The 20,326-nt window shown below is 43.7% G+C and overlaps 1 protein-coding gene across 1 annotated transcript; it reads left to right on the top strand.

The window, feature by feature from the left end:
* Positions 1-339: 339 nt before the first annotated feature.
* On the top strand, positions 340-19,648 carry CHRNB3 (cholinergic receptor nicotinic beta 3 subunit). The gene is made up of 6 exons (XM_083420266.1): positions 340-746; positions 6,221-6,372; positions 7,043-7,087; positions 16,262-16,371; positions 17,798-18,671; positions 19,476-19,648. Exons 1-6 carry the CDS (start codon positions 692-694, stop codon positions 19,617-19,619), a joined length of 1,380 nt encoding a protein of 459 aa, XP_083276392.1. The 5' UTR covers positions 340-691; the 3' UTR covers positions 19,620-19,648.
* The last annotated feature ends 678 nt before the right edge of the window (positions 19,649-20,326 follow it).

Genomic DNA, 20,326 nt, shown 5'->3' with positions numbered 1-20,326 from the left:
GACAGATACCTGCCTTTCCTAGGAACACCCCCACATCCTACAGAGTCTGACCCTTCCTTTGTTATCTGAAAGCTAGCCCCGGATACCTGTTCCCCTGGACTACTATTCCCATCATTCCCTCCCTTTTGAAAATGCGTTGATGGGATTTGGAGTCCAACAACGTCCTCAGGGCCACATCTCCCCCATTTCCATGCTAGAAGTCTTAGTCTGTTTTGCCATCAAGGGCATCACACTTTACGATTCCCATAGAACAGGGGTGTGCTGCAGTGAGCGTATTTGAACAGCTGGAGGAGCACTTCCCATTACTTATCAAATGGCAAAGAGATTACGACCAGACATTTATGGAATTCAAATCGGGTTCTAAGTTGCTTGGCTCTATCCTAGGTGTTCTTTGAATTTAGCTTTCAACAGTACCTTGGTTATCCTGGATAAGCAACGAGGCAGAGTTTAGGACCCAGGGATTATTCTTATTTTTGGCTTGCAGCCTGTGACAGCTGACCGAAAATCAATGAAGTGTACTTTAAGAAGCTTCGCTGTGGTGCAAGATAAGGCTCAAATGCTATTCTTCCTGTTTCCAGCCTATTAGCCATCACAGTTTACAGTAGAATCATTGTGTCTAAACTCGTATCTTTGGATGGAAGTTGTTTGCCTATGAAAAGCAAGAGATTCAGCTGCAGATGTGGTTGCGAGGATGGAGCTTCCTGCTTTTATTATAGTGTCCCTCCTTCTTTGTACTAACAGTTCAGGTAAGTGCAATTTATTCAAATTAAACATAAGTGCTTGAACTGAGACTGCTTGCAACAACAGAGAGATGCATCTTAGGTACTAAAATTAAACCACTGCCTTGTGTTCTTTAAGTGTGTTTGAAATACTTTTGTTTATGTTTGTGTGTAATAAGCAAAGGACCTGGAAAGGAGGAAAAAAATAAAATAAGCTGCACTGGTTAGCCAGTGACTCATCTTAGTATTGCCATCTTCTGATCAACAACCTTGTCTTTGAGAAGACTTCAGTAATTAAGCGAAATTATGATGATCTCACTCATCATAACAAATAACAAATGCAAATGTTATTTCGCACAGGTAGTACACATAGTGCATTACAGAGAAACATGAGCAGAAGGCAGGTCTCTGCCTGAATGAGCTTACACACTAAATTTAGATGAAAGGGAAAGGAGGAGGTGGAGCCAGGGCAATAAGGGACAGGGGTGCCAAGTCGAATTAAAATAGGGGGGGGGGGCAGATAAGCCCCGCCCTACAAAATTGGTCACATGATGCGGCCATTAGTGGGGTGGGGGGCTCAAAATATTTTATTGGGGTGGCCGAAGACCCCTTAGCACCTAGGAGTTGGCTCCTATGGTAAGAGATAAATGGAAACAAATGCTGCTTCTTTTTCAAAGTGCCAAATTGATTAGATAGCATGTGTGAGAGAGGTTTCTTGTTGCTGTTAAATGGAAATACTAGCTTTTACTAAAAAAAACAACCTTTTAGTGGGAACTGCAAAAGAATGTAAGTACCGTTTGTCTTTTTCACAGAATGCCCATTATTCATGTTCGTACTAAATGGACATTCATTTCACCAGCCATCCCACGGCCTTTTCTATTTGCTTGTCATTTCTCTCCCTTCTCCACCCCAGAGCTCCAATGGCCCTTTCCCCAAAGTCTGGAAGGTGATAATATTGTTTGCCAATCCCATATGAATGGGGCAGCCTTTTCCAGGTTCCATTTCCATATGAGGAGAAAGTACTGGAGGCTTCTAGGGTAATCCTGCGTGAGTTTACTGGGAATTAAATCCCATTATCTCTAACACAACTTACTTTCACATAATTGTTCCTAGGATTCCAATCGTATGGTGTTTTGGTAGTACCTGTTTGTTACCTTTCGTTTCTAAAATTTGCTTCCTGTCATATGTATCTAAAAGAACCTTCTGTGTGATTTAAAACATATACACATTCAAACCCCAGAAAAAAGCAGAAGAACAATATATTTACCAACATACAGGCTGAGTAGGCAGGAAGCAAGCAAACTGTGCTAATTCTGAGGCAGCCTCAGAAACCTGTCTTTGCAGCCTTTTCAAGCTGGCTAATAATAATACTTAGCAGCTATATCTTTGAGTATTCCAAGCATTTCACACACATTATTTCGGTAATCCTTAAAGCAAACCAGTAAATGAGCCATTTGGTGTTATTGTCCTGCTTTGCCAGTTGTGCGAGGGACTCAGATTGAGAGGTCATGGTTTCCCTAAGGCCACAGAGTGACTAGTGTGGTCATGGCGGAGTTAAGATGTGAACTGCAGGAGCAATCTCTGCAAATCCCAAATATAGTCAACAATTTGCACCGTTGTGGATGCATTTTTACACCTGGGAAAGAATTTTCGTAGTATCAGTTGTGTGAAAACACAGCCCAATAAAATAGGGCCTTGTGGGAAATCCACCATGGGCAAGTCTTGTTTCAAAAGTCTTGCATTCCTCCATGCAGACTTGGTGTGAATATATGTCTTGTCTCTGTGTAGAGTGGTACCTCTGGTTATGAACTTAATTCGTTCTGGAGGCCCGTTCTTAACCTGAAACTGTTCTTAACCTGAGGTACCACTTTAGCTAATGGGGTCTCCTGCTGCTTCCGTGCCACCGCCGTGCAATTTTTGTTTTCATCCTGAGGTAAAGTTCTTAACCTGAGGTACTATTTCTGGGTTAGCGGAGTCTGTAACCTGAAACATCTGTAACCTGAAGCGTCTGTAACCCGAGGTACCACTGTAGATCTTAAAAAACAAAACAAAACACAGAATTCATGGACTTGTTCTCATACATGCACCATGGATTCTGGTATAGGCAGTACCATAGGAGGCAGGAGCGGAGGAAGGGGGTGCGGTGGGGGTGGACCGCCCTGGGTGTCTTCGCTGAGGGGGGTGACATTTGGTGCGCCACCCGCACCCGACTCCCAAGCCTACCCCAAGCCATTGGGGGAAGGTGGGAGCTGCGCCGCTTTGCCGGTGGATTTCCCCCCTTCCTCCTTTGTTTTGACAGCTCGGGGGAGGCTTGGGAGTCACGTAGGTGGTGCACCAAATGTCCGGCATTGGCAGCTTGCTCCGCCCCATGGGCGGTGCTCTCCGCCCCTGGCTGCAGGGCGCGCACACTGCTCTGTGCACCCAAGAGGCTATCCCACGCTTGGGAGGGCACCCTCCCCACCCCCCTCGGGAGCGTGCCCGCCCTGGGCAGCGCAGGCATATGCTCTGCCGCTGATAGGAGGTTAATGTTTTGAAAAAGACCCAATTTATACATGTACAACATGTATGTGGACTTTTAATATGCAGTTGTTTGAAAAATTCCTGGAGGCTGAAGTCCTTCTATGGATGGTCAAGTTGCCATCATACAGCACAATCCAAATCATGCTAAGAGGAATAAGTCCTATTGAATTCAGTGGGGCTTACTCCCAGGTAACGGGTTAAAATTGCAGCCTTAGATTCCAGTTGAGGGGCAGAATTCAGACAGACACTACTGAGTATCTGTTCTGGACACATTAATGACTAAAGTATGAAGTAGGAAACATTTAAAGGGAATTTATTTTTATTAGTTCTCTACTTTTATGCCCCATAATTACCACAGCAATGTTATCAGCACAGTACATTCACCTTCATTTCCTTAAGCTGAGGAATTTGTGCCTTTTGACCTATTTTTCTCATCTATCTATCATCTATCTATCTATCTATCTATCTATCTATCATCTATCATCTATCTATCATTTATCATCTATCTATCTATCTATCTATCTATCATCTATCTATCATCTATCTATCATCTATCTATCTATCATCTATCTATCATCTATCTATCTATCTATCTATCTATCTATCTATCTATCTATCATCTATCATCTATCTATCTATCTATCATCTATCTATCTATGATCTATCTATCTATCTATCTATCTATCTATCTATCTATCATCTATCTATCTATCTATCTATCTATCTATCTATCTATCTATCTATATATCATCTATCTATCTATCTATCTATCTATCATCTATCTATCTATTTGCAGCCATCACATTAAATGTCATTATTCAAACAAATTTTCTCATTTTATACAGCTTAGGAGATTAGTTTTCCCTCTCCTCCCTGACCTCCCACATTTTTCTTCCCCCATAGCCAACTGTATTGACTTTTTGGGGTCATAGCAATCTAGATAGTACTTACACAGCTGGTTATACTTTCCAGGCTATTATCCCTGTAAAGAATATGATGCCAGTCGCTAGACCCAGCATTTATTGTTTAAAATGTGGAGTATTGCCTTCCAGAAAAAACCCCAATATCAATCTTTTTGCTCATCCGTGAATTATATAGGTCTTGTGAGTTGTCCAGTTATAAAAGTGCTCCTTGAAGGGACTGGAGGCAAAGGAAGATGGAATGCCTGTACTAAGTGAATGGTTATATGGGAGTCAGTGGAGCATTGCCCATTAGGGTAAGTGGGACCCTGTCCCACCAAACTCAGGCATGAGTCCTCCAAGCCTTCTTTCTCACAGCTAGGGACATCAGAGAATTATAATGACAATGGAAGATGGTGGCGAATGGTTTCATTTCTAAACCGCTTTATATTTTAAAGAGAAAATCTCAAAGTGGTTTACAACACATTAAAACATCAAATAAAACAATCTTGGGGGGGATTACTGAATAAAGTAAAAGATGAATTGCAGATTTAAAACAGCATAATTAGCAAGAGAATGAAATATTATCTGAAGCGTAGAACACATCTGCTGCTGTTGCTGCCAATCCTGTTCTTGGTGGGTGGCAGCTGTGGAAGTTGAGGCTTGATGATCTAGATCTGCGCTAAGAGACAACCAAGATGATCTCTGGAGTCTTCAGCAGCCTAGCTTTTTTAGCTGGAGTCAGTCAGGGCCCTGCCCTCCCAGGCCAGGTGGAAAAGGCCGGCAAGGCAGGGAGCAGGTTTTCTAGGATTCACAGCTAAGATGTTCACTTATTTGTCCCATGTCTGCACCAGCATCAGTCTGGAGAATAAAACCCATATTCGCTGTTGTTGTTATTTTCAGTCCACAGTGGACAGTGAGATGAAGGTAAACTGCAGCAGAATGGAAACAGTGCTGTATGTGCTAAAGACAGGATGGAGAACAATGCCTTCTTACACCCCTACTTTACAACCAGTCCAGAGAATGGCACTGGCTGGCTGTCAGCTTCTTCCCCCTTAGTCTCAGTGTGGTCTTTGTAGAAATCACCAGGGAGGAGAAAAATAGAATTAGTTGGCTCTGTCTGTCATTGGCTCTGGCTGCGCCCTACCAGTCTCAATGGGCACCCAACATCACTGGTAAAAGGGAATTTTGGCAAGTGCAGATTGTCATACAAGGTGTGAAAAGCCGCATCTGCCAAATTTTTATACTCTGTTGTGTTGTTAAAGTTTTGGGAGTTCTGGTCTCCTGGTTGGCTTAGTGTGACTGAAACATAGGGATGGGGTAATCCTAACTATTAGGTAAAGGGTAAAGGGACCTCTGACCATTAGGTTCAGTCGTGGCCGACTCTGGGGTTACGGCGCTCATCTCGCTTTATTGGCCGAGGGAGCCGGCGTACAACTTCCGGGTCACGTGGCCAGCATGACTAAGCAGCTTCTGGTGAACCAGAGCAGCAAACGGAAACGCTGTTTACCTTCCCGCCGGAGTGGTACCTATTTATCTACTTGCACTTTGACGTGCTTTCGAACTGCTAGGTTGGCAGAAGCAGGGACCGAGCAATGGGAGCTCACCCCATTGCGGGGATTCGAACCACCAATCTTCTGATCGGCAAGCCCTAGGCTCTGTGGTTTAACCCACAGCGCCACCCGCGTCCCAATCCTTACTATTAGCCTCTTTTTAAAAAGTGCTTCTTATTGGGGACAGCAAAAAACAAAACAAAACAGCATGTTTTGGAAAATAATTCTAAGAAAACACAACAAAATGGTACCTTTCTTGACTACATCCAGATCTTCCTTTATATATAGATCTTCAGCACAGGCTCATCTATTTTAGCTCCATCCAAGTGAGCTGTTATTCTGAATTCTGCATCGTCCTGGGTTTCCCTATGATTAGTGATAAAATTGAGCACATATTTAAATTGTCCTTTGCCAGCCTGCCCATCCACTGAAGTCTCACATGGCAGAATATTTACCATTAAAGTTAGCACTGAATATCCCACCCCACCACCCTACCGTTCTTCCAATAATTCTTAGTTTTGTCTTTCAGCTTTTACTGTGTTCAGCTCATTTGCCGAGAATGAAGATGCACTTTTGCGGCACTTATTTCAAGGGTATCAGAAATGGATCAGGCCTGTGAAACATGCCAATGATACCATAAAGGTGTACTTTGGATTAAAGATATCCCAACTAGTAGATGTGGTATGTAATCTATTTCTCTGGGTCCTCCTTTTCTTCCTTGCCTTCTATAGAGCAGTTCTGCTACATTTTAAGAATAAAGCAATTACCACCCAAAAATCCATTGGGCTTTCAGAAACAAAATGGGAATAGGGATGTGGAAATATGTCACACACATTTTCTTTTGAAAAAAACTTACTCATACTGTACATAGTGTGCCCACAGTCAGTTAATATGTGATCAGATTATCCTCAGATCAGGAAAATCTGAATTGAATGTAGTAAAAGTGTGGTCTACCAGTTGGATGAGGATGTCATGTGGACAGCATAAAAAAGAGAGGGATGCAAGCAGTTTCAAATCCACATTAAACTCCCATGTGAATGTGAATAAGTCAATCCAGGGGCTAATCTATACTGGTGAGTTATAACGTTATAAATGCGTTATAAAAATGTGACACCAGGGGGTGCTGTACAGCAGTCAATGAAAAATTGCATTGAGAGCTATATAACTTTTTTCTTAGTGATTTTTAGTTCAGTGTAGATCCAGCCCTTAGGTTATCTGTTTAACACAGGGACTGTCCTGGAAAGTAGAAAACTCTGAAATGGTTGCAGGCTCTTTATTCTTGGAGAATGCTGGGAGGTTGTTGTTGTTCTTCAGAAGAATAAATGATTTCTGCTTCTTTCCCTCTCCACAGGATGAAAAGAATCAGCTGATGACAACTAATGTATGGCTGAAACAGGTAAGATATATGAAAACGCAGTCAGTGTAAATGTTCATCATTGTCAGTGAATTTTTACTGTAAATGCTGATTAATGGTCTCTAAAGGCGATAAATCTATTGCACTTGCAATTCCGGCCCACACATGAGGCAAATTTGAAGCAACTGCCTCAGGCAGCAGGATCCACAGGGGTAGCAGATCCCGATATAGATCTTCACTCCTTCCTTGTTCCTGGTATAGATCTTCACTCATCTCTTCTTCCTTGGCAGGAGGGGGGACACCATTTTGTTGTGCGCCTCAGGTGTCAAAATGTCTTGGCCTAGCTTTGTGCACTTTGTGCACTTGTAAACAGCAGTTTTCAAAATATGGAGTCTGAAGTGGCACAAAAAAGAGTTCTCCTGTCAGCTAGCCCACCACAGCAGATAATTCCCTTCAACATCTCAGGGTAGTCTGACCTGAGGGAGCCAGCTGTGCATTTCAGTCTTCTAGAATACATAGAGATGTTTGCAGAAGTTCTGTGGCAGACAAGCTGATGCAGAAAGGGTTCTCTGAAGGAAGACTTTGGGGGAAGCCATGACTGTTGATAGTGATATGATACTGCTTTAAATGCACATTGCAGATGAGGCCCCAGTCTAGAGGAAGGGAAAAGGCACCCCTAAAAAGTTAGTGTGTGATCAAGGGAGAGATGTCAGCAACTGGCTTTTATATGGAAGCTGTTTCCTTGGGACAGGGTAAATAGAAAGCATTGGAGCATATACATGATTTCTTCAGGATAACTCGGAGTTTGCAATGGGAAGACATATGGTGTTGTGCTATGTTTATTAACACTTCATCTCCTCAGCTGTTTTTTCTTTTTTTTAAAGAAAAGCTAATGCCTAGGGACAGATTGAGTTTATTAGTTGAGGTTTGTTTTTTTAATAAACACACACACACAAACACGTGTATTTGTTAATATTATAAGTTTTGTTTAGCTTATTATTATACACATGGCTGTTTACATTTGGTTAATATCTAGTAATTGTGAGTTTTCCTGACGTGTTTTACGGTGTAAGCTTTTTCCTGATATCGTGAGCAATTTGAGCATGGTTTACAGTGGAAAAGAAGGCCATACTGATTTGAGATGGCCCGAATGTGTTGCATTCAGGAAGTTTTAAATGTTTGATGTTTTATTAAGTTGTTGTATGTGGTGGAAGCCACCCAGAGTGGTTGGGGCATGATGATGATGATGATGATGATGATGATGGCATAGCGAATCAGTGGTGGACTTTGGGCTTTGAAATGTCAGTGGTGGCCTGTGCAACACCAAAATTTGATGGACCCCTGCCTCCTCTCACCTCCTGTTGTTCATCATTGTTGCTGTGTCCCCTGCGGTGCCCTCTCAGCTTGGTGCCCAGTGCAGGCAAACTTCTCATGCTCCCTTAAATTCCCCTCTGAATGTACCTCGTACCTATGGGACCACCTCTCCTGGTATGTTCCACGGAGGACCTTACGGTCTTCAAATAAAAACATCTTGGAGATCCTGGGCCACAGGAAGGTTAGGCTGGCCTCAACCAGAGCCAGGGCTTTTTCGGCTGTGGCCCTGATCTGGTGGAACGCTCTGTCACAAGAGACTAGGGCCCTGTGGGTCTTGACATCTTTCCGCAGGGCCTGCAAGACAGAGCTGTTCCGCCAGGCCTTTGGCCAAGGCACAGTCTGACCCCTTCTCTACTTCTGTAATCTAGCCCAATGGTTGCCATTAATTTGATTCTGAATTGATTTTAGAATGTATTTCTAATTGACTGTGATTTTATGTAAACTGTGCTATTTTTACTGTTGTTAGCTGCTCTGAGCTGGCTTTGGCTGGGGAGGGCGGGATATAAATACAGTGGTACCTCAGGTTAAGTACTTAATTCGTTCCGGACGTCCGTACTTAACCTGAAACTGTTCTTAACCTGAAGTACCACTTTAGCTAATGGGGCTCCTGCTGCTGCCATGCCGCCGGAGCACGTTTTCTGTTCTCATCCTGAAGCAAAGTTCTTAACCTGAAGCACTATTTCTGGGTTAGCGGAGTATGTAACCTGAAGCATATATATAACCCGAGGTACCACTGTAAAATATTATTATTATTATTATTATTATTATTATTATTATTAGTGCACTGTCCCCTTAAGTCCAAGCCAGTCACCACTCTCTCCCTCTTCTCATATCTTAGGGTAGGTGTGGGGAATCTTTGGCTCCCCAGATGTTGCCAAACTACAATCCCATCACTCCTGGTCATTGGTCATACTCTCATCACCCCCATGAAGCATGGCCAATGGCCAGGAATAATAAGATTATAGTTCGGCAACATCTTGAGAGCCAAAGGTTCCCTGCACCTGCCACAGGGCAATCTGTAGCAGTCCTTGGGCAGTATGATCCAGCCAGGAAGCTGTGTAGAAAGCTACTTAATCAAATCAGTTGAGTTTTGCCATCAGCTTAAATTCTTTTAAAAGGTTCAGCAGAGAACTCGCTACAGTGACCACGCTGGTTCCTGTCAGCCAAAAATATATCTCTGTGGGGCTGAAACCCCTTCCCTGTGCACAACTTGGTGTGGGGAGGGAAAGATCTGCTGAAGCAACAGCCTTCTTTCTGCCTTGCACCATTTTGGATATATCCCACCAGGACTGTGAAACAGGCCCAGAGCCATGGAGTAGAGGGAAGAGCTATAGTGTCCTGTTCTCCACAAGGACATGTCAATCCCCGTCCTTGAATTTTCAGCTCTCATTTTGGAAATGTCACTCATCCTTTCATGTATGGCGATTTAAGAAAAACAATCAGTCACACAGGAACTATTCTGCAATCACCCAGAGGCTCAGTTAAGACATCAATGTCTTAACTCCTGCCCTCCAATTTCCAGGTAAATGAGTGGTGGTGACTGAGAAACACTTGGCACTTTCAAATGTTAACATTTGAATTATTCGTATTTAACTGTCAGGGAACTGCCATCAGTGCTGGAGGGAGAGAGCAAAATCCAGAGGGATTCCAGAGAGCGTCCCGGGATTGGGAGAGGCAGCCCATCTTCTGGGGAAGAGAATCAGCGTAGCACCAGTGAAGAAGGGGGGCAGATGGGGGAAGCGGCGAGGCGGTCCCATGACTCCTTGCCGGGGACCAGCGGGGAGAGTAGAGGTCCTCTGCTGCCCACGCCCTCCTTGTGCAGAAGGCCTTCGCGCAGAGAGAGTAGGAGAAGACTAGGCGTCAGAGAGCTTCTTCGCTGGAAGAAGTTTAAGAAACGCCCACTGACGGATTCTGCCAGTGATTGAGACAGCCACGGGTGAGTTGCTGTCCAGACAGAAAAGGTTCACTCAGGCAACCCAGCCAGGTGTTTGCACCAGCTTACGCACTAGCAACCCCTAGAACCACTACATTAACCTAAATCAATTTTAATTTGCTTACAAATTAATCTGTAGAGTGACTATTAAGTTTTTGCTTCTCCTTCTGCCAAATCTTTGCCTCTGGGCTTGCTGAACTGGGGCTGAGGTGAGCCACCAGAATTCAAAATAAACCAGAATCTCACTTTCTGAACTGCTCCCTGGCTCCTTACGTGCCTGACTGCAGCTCAGCTTGTACCCCAGGATAAGGCGTGTAAACATACCCTTTGCTTACTGTCTTGGCAAGGCAGACCACACCAGCCCTTGGGGACTATTCTTTCTCTCTTAGAGGGCACAAGGGTGATTGGCAATATCATCTGATCGACAAAAGCTTTCTTCAGTCAATGTAAAAAGACAAAACGGGGAGCGGGGTTAAGCTGCAAGTTGCTGCTCATATATTGGAATGTGCTGCTGTTGCTCAGCGATTCATACTAAGCTGCTCTTCAAGCGGTCAGCAAAATGGGTGACCGTTCTTGCCTCCTGACAGGGTCTGGAAGATTGTGACTTTTCCACACAGTCTCTGGGGGAATTCCCAGTCCACATACTGAGGACCTAACTACACCTTGCATTATTCCAGGGCTGGCCCAAGACATTTTGGAACCTGAGGTGAACCACAAAATGGCTTCCCCCCTGCCAGGGAACATGGAGGGAATAAAAATCTACGTCAGGAACAAGGACGGGAGGACACGAGCAGCGCCTCCAAGAGGCCACTGTAAAGGAGGCACTGAGGGGGGTTGCTGAGGAGCAGGCAGATCTGGCTTACAAGGAATGGGCTATGTGTTCCTTGAAGGCCAGATCTGCAATCCTTGTGAATTCTGCCGCCTGAGGTGGTCACCTCATCTTGTCTCATGGTTGGGCCAAACCTGTGTTAGCCACTTACCTGTGACTTTATGTGCCTTGGATTTTTTTGTTTTTGTTTTAGCATGGTCCCCTTGAGCTGAATGGGAATCATAGTGTGGGGAGCAGGAGGGAGAGATTTAACCCTCTGCTTACCGCTATGATCCCTATCCATATTGGGGGCCCTGCACCTGCAGTTTGCATAGAGGGGGAAATTTTGCATTGAAGTGAATGAGAGTTTCCCCCTAATGAAGACTGCAAGAGATGGGAGGAGCCTAATATAGATTGGAATCACAAGGGGGATAAAGAGTTAATGTCCCATCCCCCCGCCAACTGCTAGACAATTTGTGTAAGACAACCATGCACTTAAAAGTAAAGCACTGCACCTAAAATAATATATAGTTTGCCCCTCAGAAGAACTGTTGCTGTACGTGAATCCATAATCACAATAATCCGTTGTGGTCCTTAAAATGTGGGTAAACCTGCCCACAGAGAAGAGCACAAAAGTAAATGTAGAAGTCTTGAAGAAACAGGCACAATGGAAAGTAATGGAAAGAGTTAAAGATGTGTCAGCTACTTGAAGAGTATAATGGATTATTAGCATCTGAAGTGTGTAAGCATTAAAGAGGAAGATGATTTGAGTACATTATACAGAGCAGCTTAACTAGGAATAATGATAGGAAATTGAGAAACTGAGGGTCTAACTGCATGTGGCAGGCAAATCTGTGGAGTAGAGCTTAATGTTGACCTTAAAAACAAACATACACTCAGGGCTAGGATTTTGAGAGGAGAAGCACTTGCTATTTCACCATTCTAAATTGTTGCCCAAGTGGCTTCCACCAATGTGGTTCAAAATGCAGGTAAACACAACTTTTGAGCACTATGTGTGTGTGTGTGTGTGTGTATGTCTACATGTGTATGTGGGAAGCCCTATAAATGCAAGCAATTTGGAGCAGAGAAATAGAAATAAAGGCAGGGCCGGCCCTACTAATAGGCAAAATTAGGTGACTGTAGAAAGTCTGATGGCAATGGCAGCAACCCTGCCAGGCATTTCCTTCTGTTGGATAGCAGCTGTTTGAGCCACATGGCCTGTTCTGCACCCTCTGAACTAGCACACTGCTGCCATGTGCAATGGTGCCAGTGTTGAAGTAAAATCCACTCCAGTTGAGTTCACCACATGGAGTAGGGAGTGGTGCCATCTTGTCTTTCGACTCAGGCAGCAAACTATCTTGGGCCAGCCCTGGGGAGAAGGTTCAAGATGCACAGTGGGACATCTTTCTTAACAAGTTTGCATACAATCAGGCTACCTGTGTGGTGGAGTGGTTAAGAGCGGTAGACTCGTAATCTGGTGAACTGGGTTCACGTCTCCGCTCCTCCACATGCAGCTGCTGGGTGACCTTGGGCCAGTCGCACTTCTCTGAAGTCTCCCAGTCTCACTCACCTCACAGAGTGTTTGTTGTGGGAGAGGAAGGGAAAGGAGAATGTTAGCAGCTTTGAGACTCCTTAGGGTAGTGATAAAGCGGGATATCAAATCCAAACTCTTCTTCTTCTTCTACCACTTCTCATGACACTGTCACAAGGTTGCGCCCAGTTACAGGTTATTGTGTGCTCATTACTTCCTGTTGCTAGAAAAGGATCGAGAGGAGCAAATGTTTAATTTTCAACTCAGCATTGCCTGGCACAAACAATGCAAAGGTAATGGGCCAGAGGTAGAGAACGTTTGACCCTCCAGGTGTTGCTGAACTACAGCTCCCATCAACCTCAGCAAGTGCAGCCAGTGGCTAGGAATGATGGGAATTGTAGTTCAGCAGCTTCTACAGGCCCAAGGGTTTCCCTCACCAGGGGTAAAGAGAGCCCTAAATTTAGTCTACTGACCTCACACCTTCCCCACAACCAGAATAGTGTATTTGAGAAATCCATAACTACTCAGAAGTATCATGAGGTGTTTTTTTTGCAGAAGGGAGGATCTTGGAAGTAATAGTGCCACTGTATTCTGCTCTGGTCAGACCTCACCTGGAGTACTGTGTCCAGTTCTGGGCACCACAGTTCAAGAAGGACACTGACAAACTGGAACGTGTCCAGAGGAGGGCAACCAAAATGGTCAAAGGCCTGGAAACGATGCCTTATGAGGAACGGCTAAGGGAGCTGGGCATGTTTAGCCTGGAAAAGAGGAGGTTAAGGGGTGATATGATAGCCATGTTCAAATATATAAAAGGATGTCACATAGAGGAGGGAGAAAGGTTGTTTTCTGCTGCTCCAGAGAAGCGGTCACGGAGCAATGGATCCAAACTACAAGAAAGAAGATTCCACCTAAACATTAGGAAGAACTTCCTGACAGTAAGAGCTGTTCGACAGTGGAATTTGCTGCCAAGGAGTGTGGTGGAGTCTCCTTCTTTGGAGGTCTTTAAGCAGAGGCTTGGCAACCATATGTCAGGAGTGCTCTGATGGTGTTTCCTGCTTGGCAGGGGGTTGGACTCGATGGCCCTTGTGGTCTCTTCCAACTCTATGATTCTATGATTCTGTGATTGTAAGAGTCCTGTGCCTGAACTCTCTACAGGAAGATGCTTTCATTGCTGATATTGATTTTAGTAAGCTCACACATTCTTCCTTCTCTTGCATTCCCGCAGCGCAACCTAAAAACTTATAAATAATAAATATAAGGGGAGAGGTGCTTTCCTTTCCTTTGATTATTACTGTAAGCATGATGCCACTCAGAGAGCCTGGTTTAGCCGCTGCAGCATGACGTCAACATATGGTGGTCAATTGACCAGAAGAAAGTGACTTGGCTTGCTCTTGAGCCTTTAAGAGCACTTTGAGCTCTCCAAATCATCAGGGAAGCTTTGCACAACAGCAGAGAAATAAGCATTATACCTGCTAATGCCTGCAGATCAAGATGCTTTTAAAGGCTAAGTAGCAGAGAGTAGTAGTAGTAGTAGTAGTAGTAATAATAATATCAATAATAAATATGTAATAGGTTTTTTTTAATTCTGAAAGACGGACATTCAGATGGTCCATCTGATTCATGGATTTTTGTGTCTTGCACTTGTGAAAAAGAGCTGTGATTAACTATGCTTCAGTCTCAAAGGTCTAGATAGGGTTTTCCAAACTTGGATCTCCAGCTTATTTTGGGACTACAGTTCCCATCATGATGGGATCATGGGAGTTGTAATCCAACAACAGCTGGAGACCAAGTTTGGGAAACTCTGGTCTTGATGGTACTTGTTGCCTCAATGTATCTTGTTTTCCCTGGGAGATCTGTAGCATGTCCACATAAAAAGCACAGAGCCCTGCTGGTTGAAGGTCCTGCCAAATGAATGTGTTAGCACTCAGCGGCCATGTCTTTAAAACTGCCTTTTGATGAGCTTTAGCCACATGCGCAGGCATGCGCTGAAGCAATTGTGTGACTGTAACATAACCAGATTTTTTTATGCTGTGTCTGAGGCCAAAAGACATACTAAGGGTGGTGGTGGTGGAAGCAACCCAAACCTAAATGTAAGCAGTCCTGTAGGTTTTCAGTGACTTATTTCATTCAAACTTAAGTCAAAGTGTCAAAGTGTTTATTAGTTTTCATAGGAACATAGGAAGCTGCCTTATTCCAAGTCAGAACATAGGCTCATCTAGCTCATCTGTCTGCACTGACAGACAGCGACTCTCCTCGATTTAAGAGAGGACTCTCTCCCAGTCCTACCTGGGACCTTCTGCATGCAAAGCAGTTGACGTACCCCTGAGCTAGTGACTTCACATTCATTGATCAGAACACTGGGAGATGAAGGCAAGTTTACTTCTTTCTTGGCTACTGGGTAGAATATCAGTCACATGTTTCCCCTATATTTTCATAACTAATGAATGGTAAAGACTGATGGGACTGTGGCAGGGATGCTGAAAGCAAGCAACCATTGCTTAGTTCTTCTTCTTCTTTGGCGATCACTCGTAGCCTAGTAAGATTGTTTTCCATAAACACGGTTTTAACAGTCAGTCCGTAAGTGACTGTGGAGGCCAATTCTGGATCCACATGTCCTTCCACAGTGGGGACATAGGTTTCCGGGTGGGAGTTGATCATGGTGAGGGTTTGCCAAGCGTGCCTTCCTCTTAGCACATTTCTCCCTTGCGTCCTGAGTTCAAGCGTCTTCAAAGCCTGTGACACTTTTGGTAATGGCTGTTCTCCAACTGGAGCGATCGCAGGCCAGTATTTCCCAATTGTCAGTGTCTATACTACATTTTTTGAGATTTGCCTTCAGAGAGTCTTTAAATCTCTTTTGTTGACCACCAGCATTACGCTTTCCATTTTTAAGTTTGGAATAGAGTAGTTGCTTTGGAAGACGATAATCAGGCATCCTCACAACATGACCAGTCCAACGAAGTTGATGTTGAAGAATCATTGCTTCGACACTGGTGATCTTTGCTTTTTCCAGTACACTGGTATTAGTTTGCCTGCCTTCCCAAGTGATGTGTAAATTTTTTTGGAGACGCTGTTGATGGAATCTTTCAAGGAGTTGATTGCTTAGTAGTAGACTACTACTGCATGCAACATTTCCCAGGTTCTTCAGTACCTAATAGGTTCATGTAGGGCTGTGGAAGACTCCCGTCTGAAACTTCTGGGAATTGCTAACACTCAGCACAGACAGTACTTAGGTGGTGGACTTGGCATAAGGAAGCTTTCTGTACTGTATTCTGTCCTTAAGAAATAAGCTTCCCATGTTCCTAAACTGGATTTGCTGGAAGGAATTTTTCATTAAAAATTAAGGCGAATATTCAGGACAGAGACTCCCTGCCCAGGTTTGCCCTGTCTGGTTTCTGTGAAATTCTGTGGATTGTGTTTGATGGCAACTGTAATATGTGCCTCTGTGGGCTGAAACTGGATTCATGATTGGGACATATTTGAAGCTGATGGATGCTACAGAATTATTCTAATTTGGTTCCTTAGAGTATTCAACTTGTAGTGAAACTGTGGTGCTTTTGCTGATTATTGCAGGAATGGATTGACCAAAAATTGTGCTGGAATCCGGAGGACTATGGTGGAATCACCGCAATTCGAGTTCCATCTGAATCTCTCTGGCTCCCAGATATTGTTTTGTTTGAAAAGTGAGTATACAGATCTTGACACTCATTTCTTACAGTATTTTTCGTACTTGTGTGCAGGGGTCTCAGGAGAGAAGCTGAAAGGTAGATAATTTATTTTCTTTGTATAGCGACATCTGTGTACTGTACGAAGCAGGTGTGGTGAAACTCCAGATTTTACTGAACTCAAACTCCCAATCGGCCGAGATTATTAGCCACGCTTTCTGGGGCTGATAGGAGTTAGCTTTCAGTAAAATGTGGAGAGCCAATGATCCCCCACATCTGCTACAAAGTAACATTAGCAAAAAGACAGATCCAAGCCTCAAGGACAAACTTGGCCCTCTAGCTGTTTTGGGACTACAACTCCCATCATCCCCAGCTAACAGGACCAGCGGTTAGGGATGATGGGACTTGTAGTCCCAAAACAGCTGGAGGCCATGCCTGCTCAAGGAGAGTCAAAAATTTGACATACAAAATGGGTGGGTGGGTAGGAATAGTAGCAAGAATAGCAAAAGAATGTGTACATATGTATTTGAAGTTACAGTATTTTTTGCTCTATAAGACTCACCTTTTCCCTCCTAAAAAGTAAGGGGAAATGTGTGTGCATCTTATGGAGCGAATGCAGGCTGCACAGCTATCACAGAAGCCAGAACAGCAAGAGGGATTGCTGCTTTCACTGTGCAGCGATCCCTCTTGCTGTTCTGGCTTCTGAGATTCAGAATATTTTTTTTCTTGTTTTCCTCCTCCAAAAACTAGGTGCGTCTTGTGGTCTGGTGCGTCTTATAGAGCGAAAAATATGGCACTTAGAGCTAGTGGCTATAGGAGAATAGTAGATGATTACCTTTGCTTTCTCCACCTCTTTTCTAGCCCCAAACATGGTCCTATTCTCCTTCTCTTCCAAGGGCATACAGTAGGCATGTCATTAGGGGACCAGCAAGTTGGGGTGGGCTGTGCCAGGACCTTGAGAAGGGGAGTGTGTTATAGACAGGGAGTAAAATCTTGGGGAGAGGCCCAGCAGTGTAACCTCCCAATTTTTACAGTGATCACAAGCATTTGCTTCTATTTGGTCATTCAGTAGCCCTGGAGAGAACAAAAGCATATTTCCAAAATGCCCTGTCTCTACCAGTAAACTTAAGACTCAATTCAGTAATGAATTTTATATTGTTGAGTAATTTTTGTTTTATTTATTGGTAATGGTGGTTTTAATGTTGCTGCCTTGGGAGCTTGTGGGTGAAAGGCAGCTTGCGAACATCTGGAATGAATGGATGAATAAGTACTAAAAGGCTGCTGAAACATGGCGCAATTTATTGCAACCTGTTTATGATTACGTACCTGTCTACCATCTACCAAAGCGATGGGAAGCAAAATCAGAATATAAGAAAAAGAATCGGAAATAGCAGCTTGGAAACACAATTCAAAACGTTTTTCTTCCCTCCTCTCCCCTTTCCAGTGCTGACGGGCGCTTTGAAGGTTCCTTGATGACAAAAGCAATAGTCAAATACAACGGGATAGTAGTCTGGACTCCCCCAGCCAGTTATAAAAGTTCCTGCACTATGGATGTCACCTTCTTCCCATTCGACCGACAGAATTGCTCAATGAAATTCGGATCGTGGACCTACGATGGCAACATGGTGGACCTTATTTTAGTAGATGAAAATGTGGACAGGACGGATTTTTTTGATAATGGAGAATGGGAAATCCTAAATGCCAAGGGGATGAAGGGAAACCGAAAAGACGGATTGTATTCCTACCCTTTCATTACCTATTCTTTTGTTTTAAGACGACTGCCCTTATTTTACACTCTCTTCTTAATCATCCCATGTCTGGGATTGTCTTTCTTGACTGTGCTTGTTTTCTACTTGCCTTCTGATGAGGGAGAAAAACTCTCGCTGTCCACCTCGGTTTTAGTCTCCCTTACTGTTTTTCTCTTAGTCATTGAAGAAATCATCCCCTCTTCCTCCAAAGTCATCCCTTTGATTGGTGAGTACTTGCTGTTCATCATGATTTTTGTCACCTTGTCCATCATCGTGACTGTTTTTGTAATCAACGTGCACCATCGTTCCTCTGCCACCTACCACCCGATGGCGCCTTGGGTGAAAAGGCTCTTCCTTCAGAAACTCCCCAGGCTGCTCTGCATGAAAGGACATGTAGATCGCTATTCATTCTCTGATCCCAAAGGGACACGGAAAGAAAAGCCGACGAGGAAACATAAACACAAACAATTCAAAGACGGAGAAAAAATTGTGATTGCCTTCCTGGAAAAGGCTGCTGATTCCATCAAGTATATCTCTGGGCATGTGAAAAAGGAACACTTCATTAGGCAGGTATGTTAGTTCAAAATCAGGCAGGTATCATCATCATCACTATCTATTATTTATACCCCACTCATCTGGCTGAGTTTCCCCATACATTCTGGGCGGCTCCCTACAGAATATTAAAAACACAATAAAATATCCAACATTAAAAACTTCCCTAAACAGGGTTGCCTTCAGATGTCTTCTAAAAGTCAGGTAGTTTATTTCCTTGACATCTGATGGGAGGGCATTCCACAGGGCAGGCACCACTACTGAGAAGGCCCTCTGCCTCGTTCCTTGTAACCTCACTTCTCACACCAGAAGGCCCTCGGAGCTGAAGCTCAGTGTCCGTGATGAACAATGGGGGTGGAGATGCTCCTTCAGGTACACTGGGCCGAGGCCGTATCAGTCACACTAAGTCAACATAGGTATTCTAGCCCAAAAAAGGTAGGTTGACTGTGTGTGCAGAATCAGGCCAAGAGTCTCCTAGCCCAGCATTTGCTTAATCCTAGATGGTCTACTTGAAACTGGCTTATATCCATGAGTGAACCATGTTTCACCTTCTATCTACCCCATTAGATATTTAAAAAGTGATTGTTTGCACCTGACTTGTGTTATGGCTTATGCTAGCTAAAAATGCCATGTATATTCATTTATAAATATCCAAGGCCACAGGGAGTGGTGCTTTTTTTGAAAGGCAGAAACTTTGAGAGAACTATTCATGATAAACTTAAATGTTACACAAATCGATAACTAAATTCAAGTGTATTTCAAAGCAGCTCTTCAATTGTGCAAAATACTTGTGAAACTCATGGCCCTCATTTTCTTTTCTAGGTGGTGCAAGACTGGAAGTTTGTAGCTCAGGTCCTTGACCGTATCTTCCTATGGCTATTTTTGGTGGTGTCTGTGATGGGCTCTGTTCTTATATTTACTCCCGCTTTAAAGGCGTGGTTGCAAAGTGGAAGTAGTATTGTCTAGCAATAAGAACATGGGAATCTGCAGAAGGAAAGAAGGAAGGAAGGAAGGAAGGAAGGAAGGAAGGAAGGAAGGAAGGAAGGAAGGAAGGAACTGAATAGACTCAGAGTCAACACAGGTGCATACTGAACTGGAAACGACACTGCCACTGGTGGCAACTGGTATTGTTGATGATTGTACCCTCCAATCAACTTTTAAGGCTGAATCCTATGCTCGCTTACCTGAAAGTCCTGTGAACTAAATTGCATTTACTTCTGAGTAGAGAACCATAGGATGGCACTGTTAGCCTTTCAAATTGTTACACAAATGAAGACATCCAATTCTGTATCTGTAGGTGTTTATCAGCTAAAACAGATACAGTCGCCATTGAATGATGAGCCTCTGTGTATTCAAGCACATAAGCCAGACCTATGTAGACCACAAACATAGCAATTTTGCATCAGTTTAAACTGTTGCAAAACCAAAGAATCCTTGGACTTGTAGTGTGTTGTGTTGAGGATTATCTGTGAGGAGTCCCCAACACTTCTCTGTCCCCAAGCACTTGAATGACTAGAGAATGCCCACCAAACCATTTTGTCAGTGGCATAGATGCACCCTATTTTGAAAGTTTTGTTTTTATTTTTAAATCATGTCCAAAATTATTAATATAGCAATATATCTTTGAGACTGGGAAGATTTTATATATATCTATATGAACTATAAAAACATGT

Source organism: Podarcis tiliguerta, assembly GCF_965153285.1.
Source record: "Podarcis tiliguerta genome assembly, chromosome: 17".
Lineage (NCBI taxonomy): Eukaryota > Metazoa > Chordata > Lepidosauria > Squamata > Lacertidae > Podarcis > Podarcis tiliguerta.
This window is presented reverse-complemented; position numbering and strand designations above follow the sequence as displayed.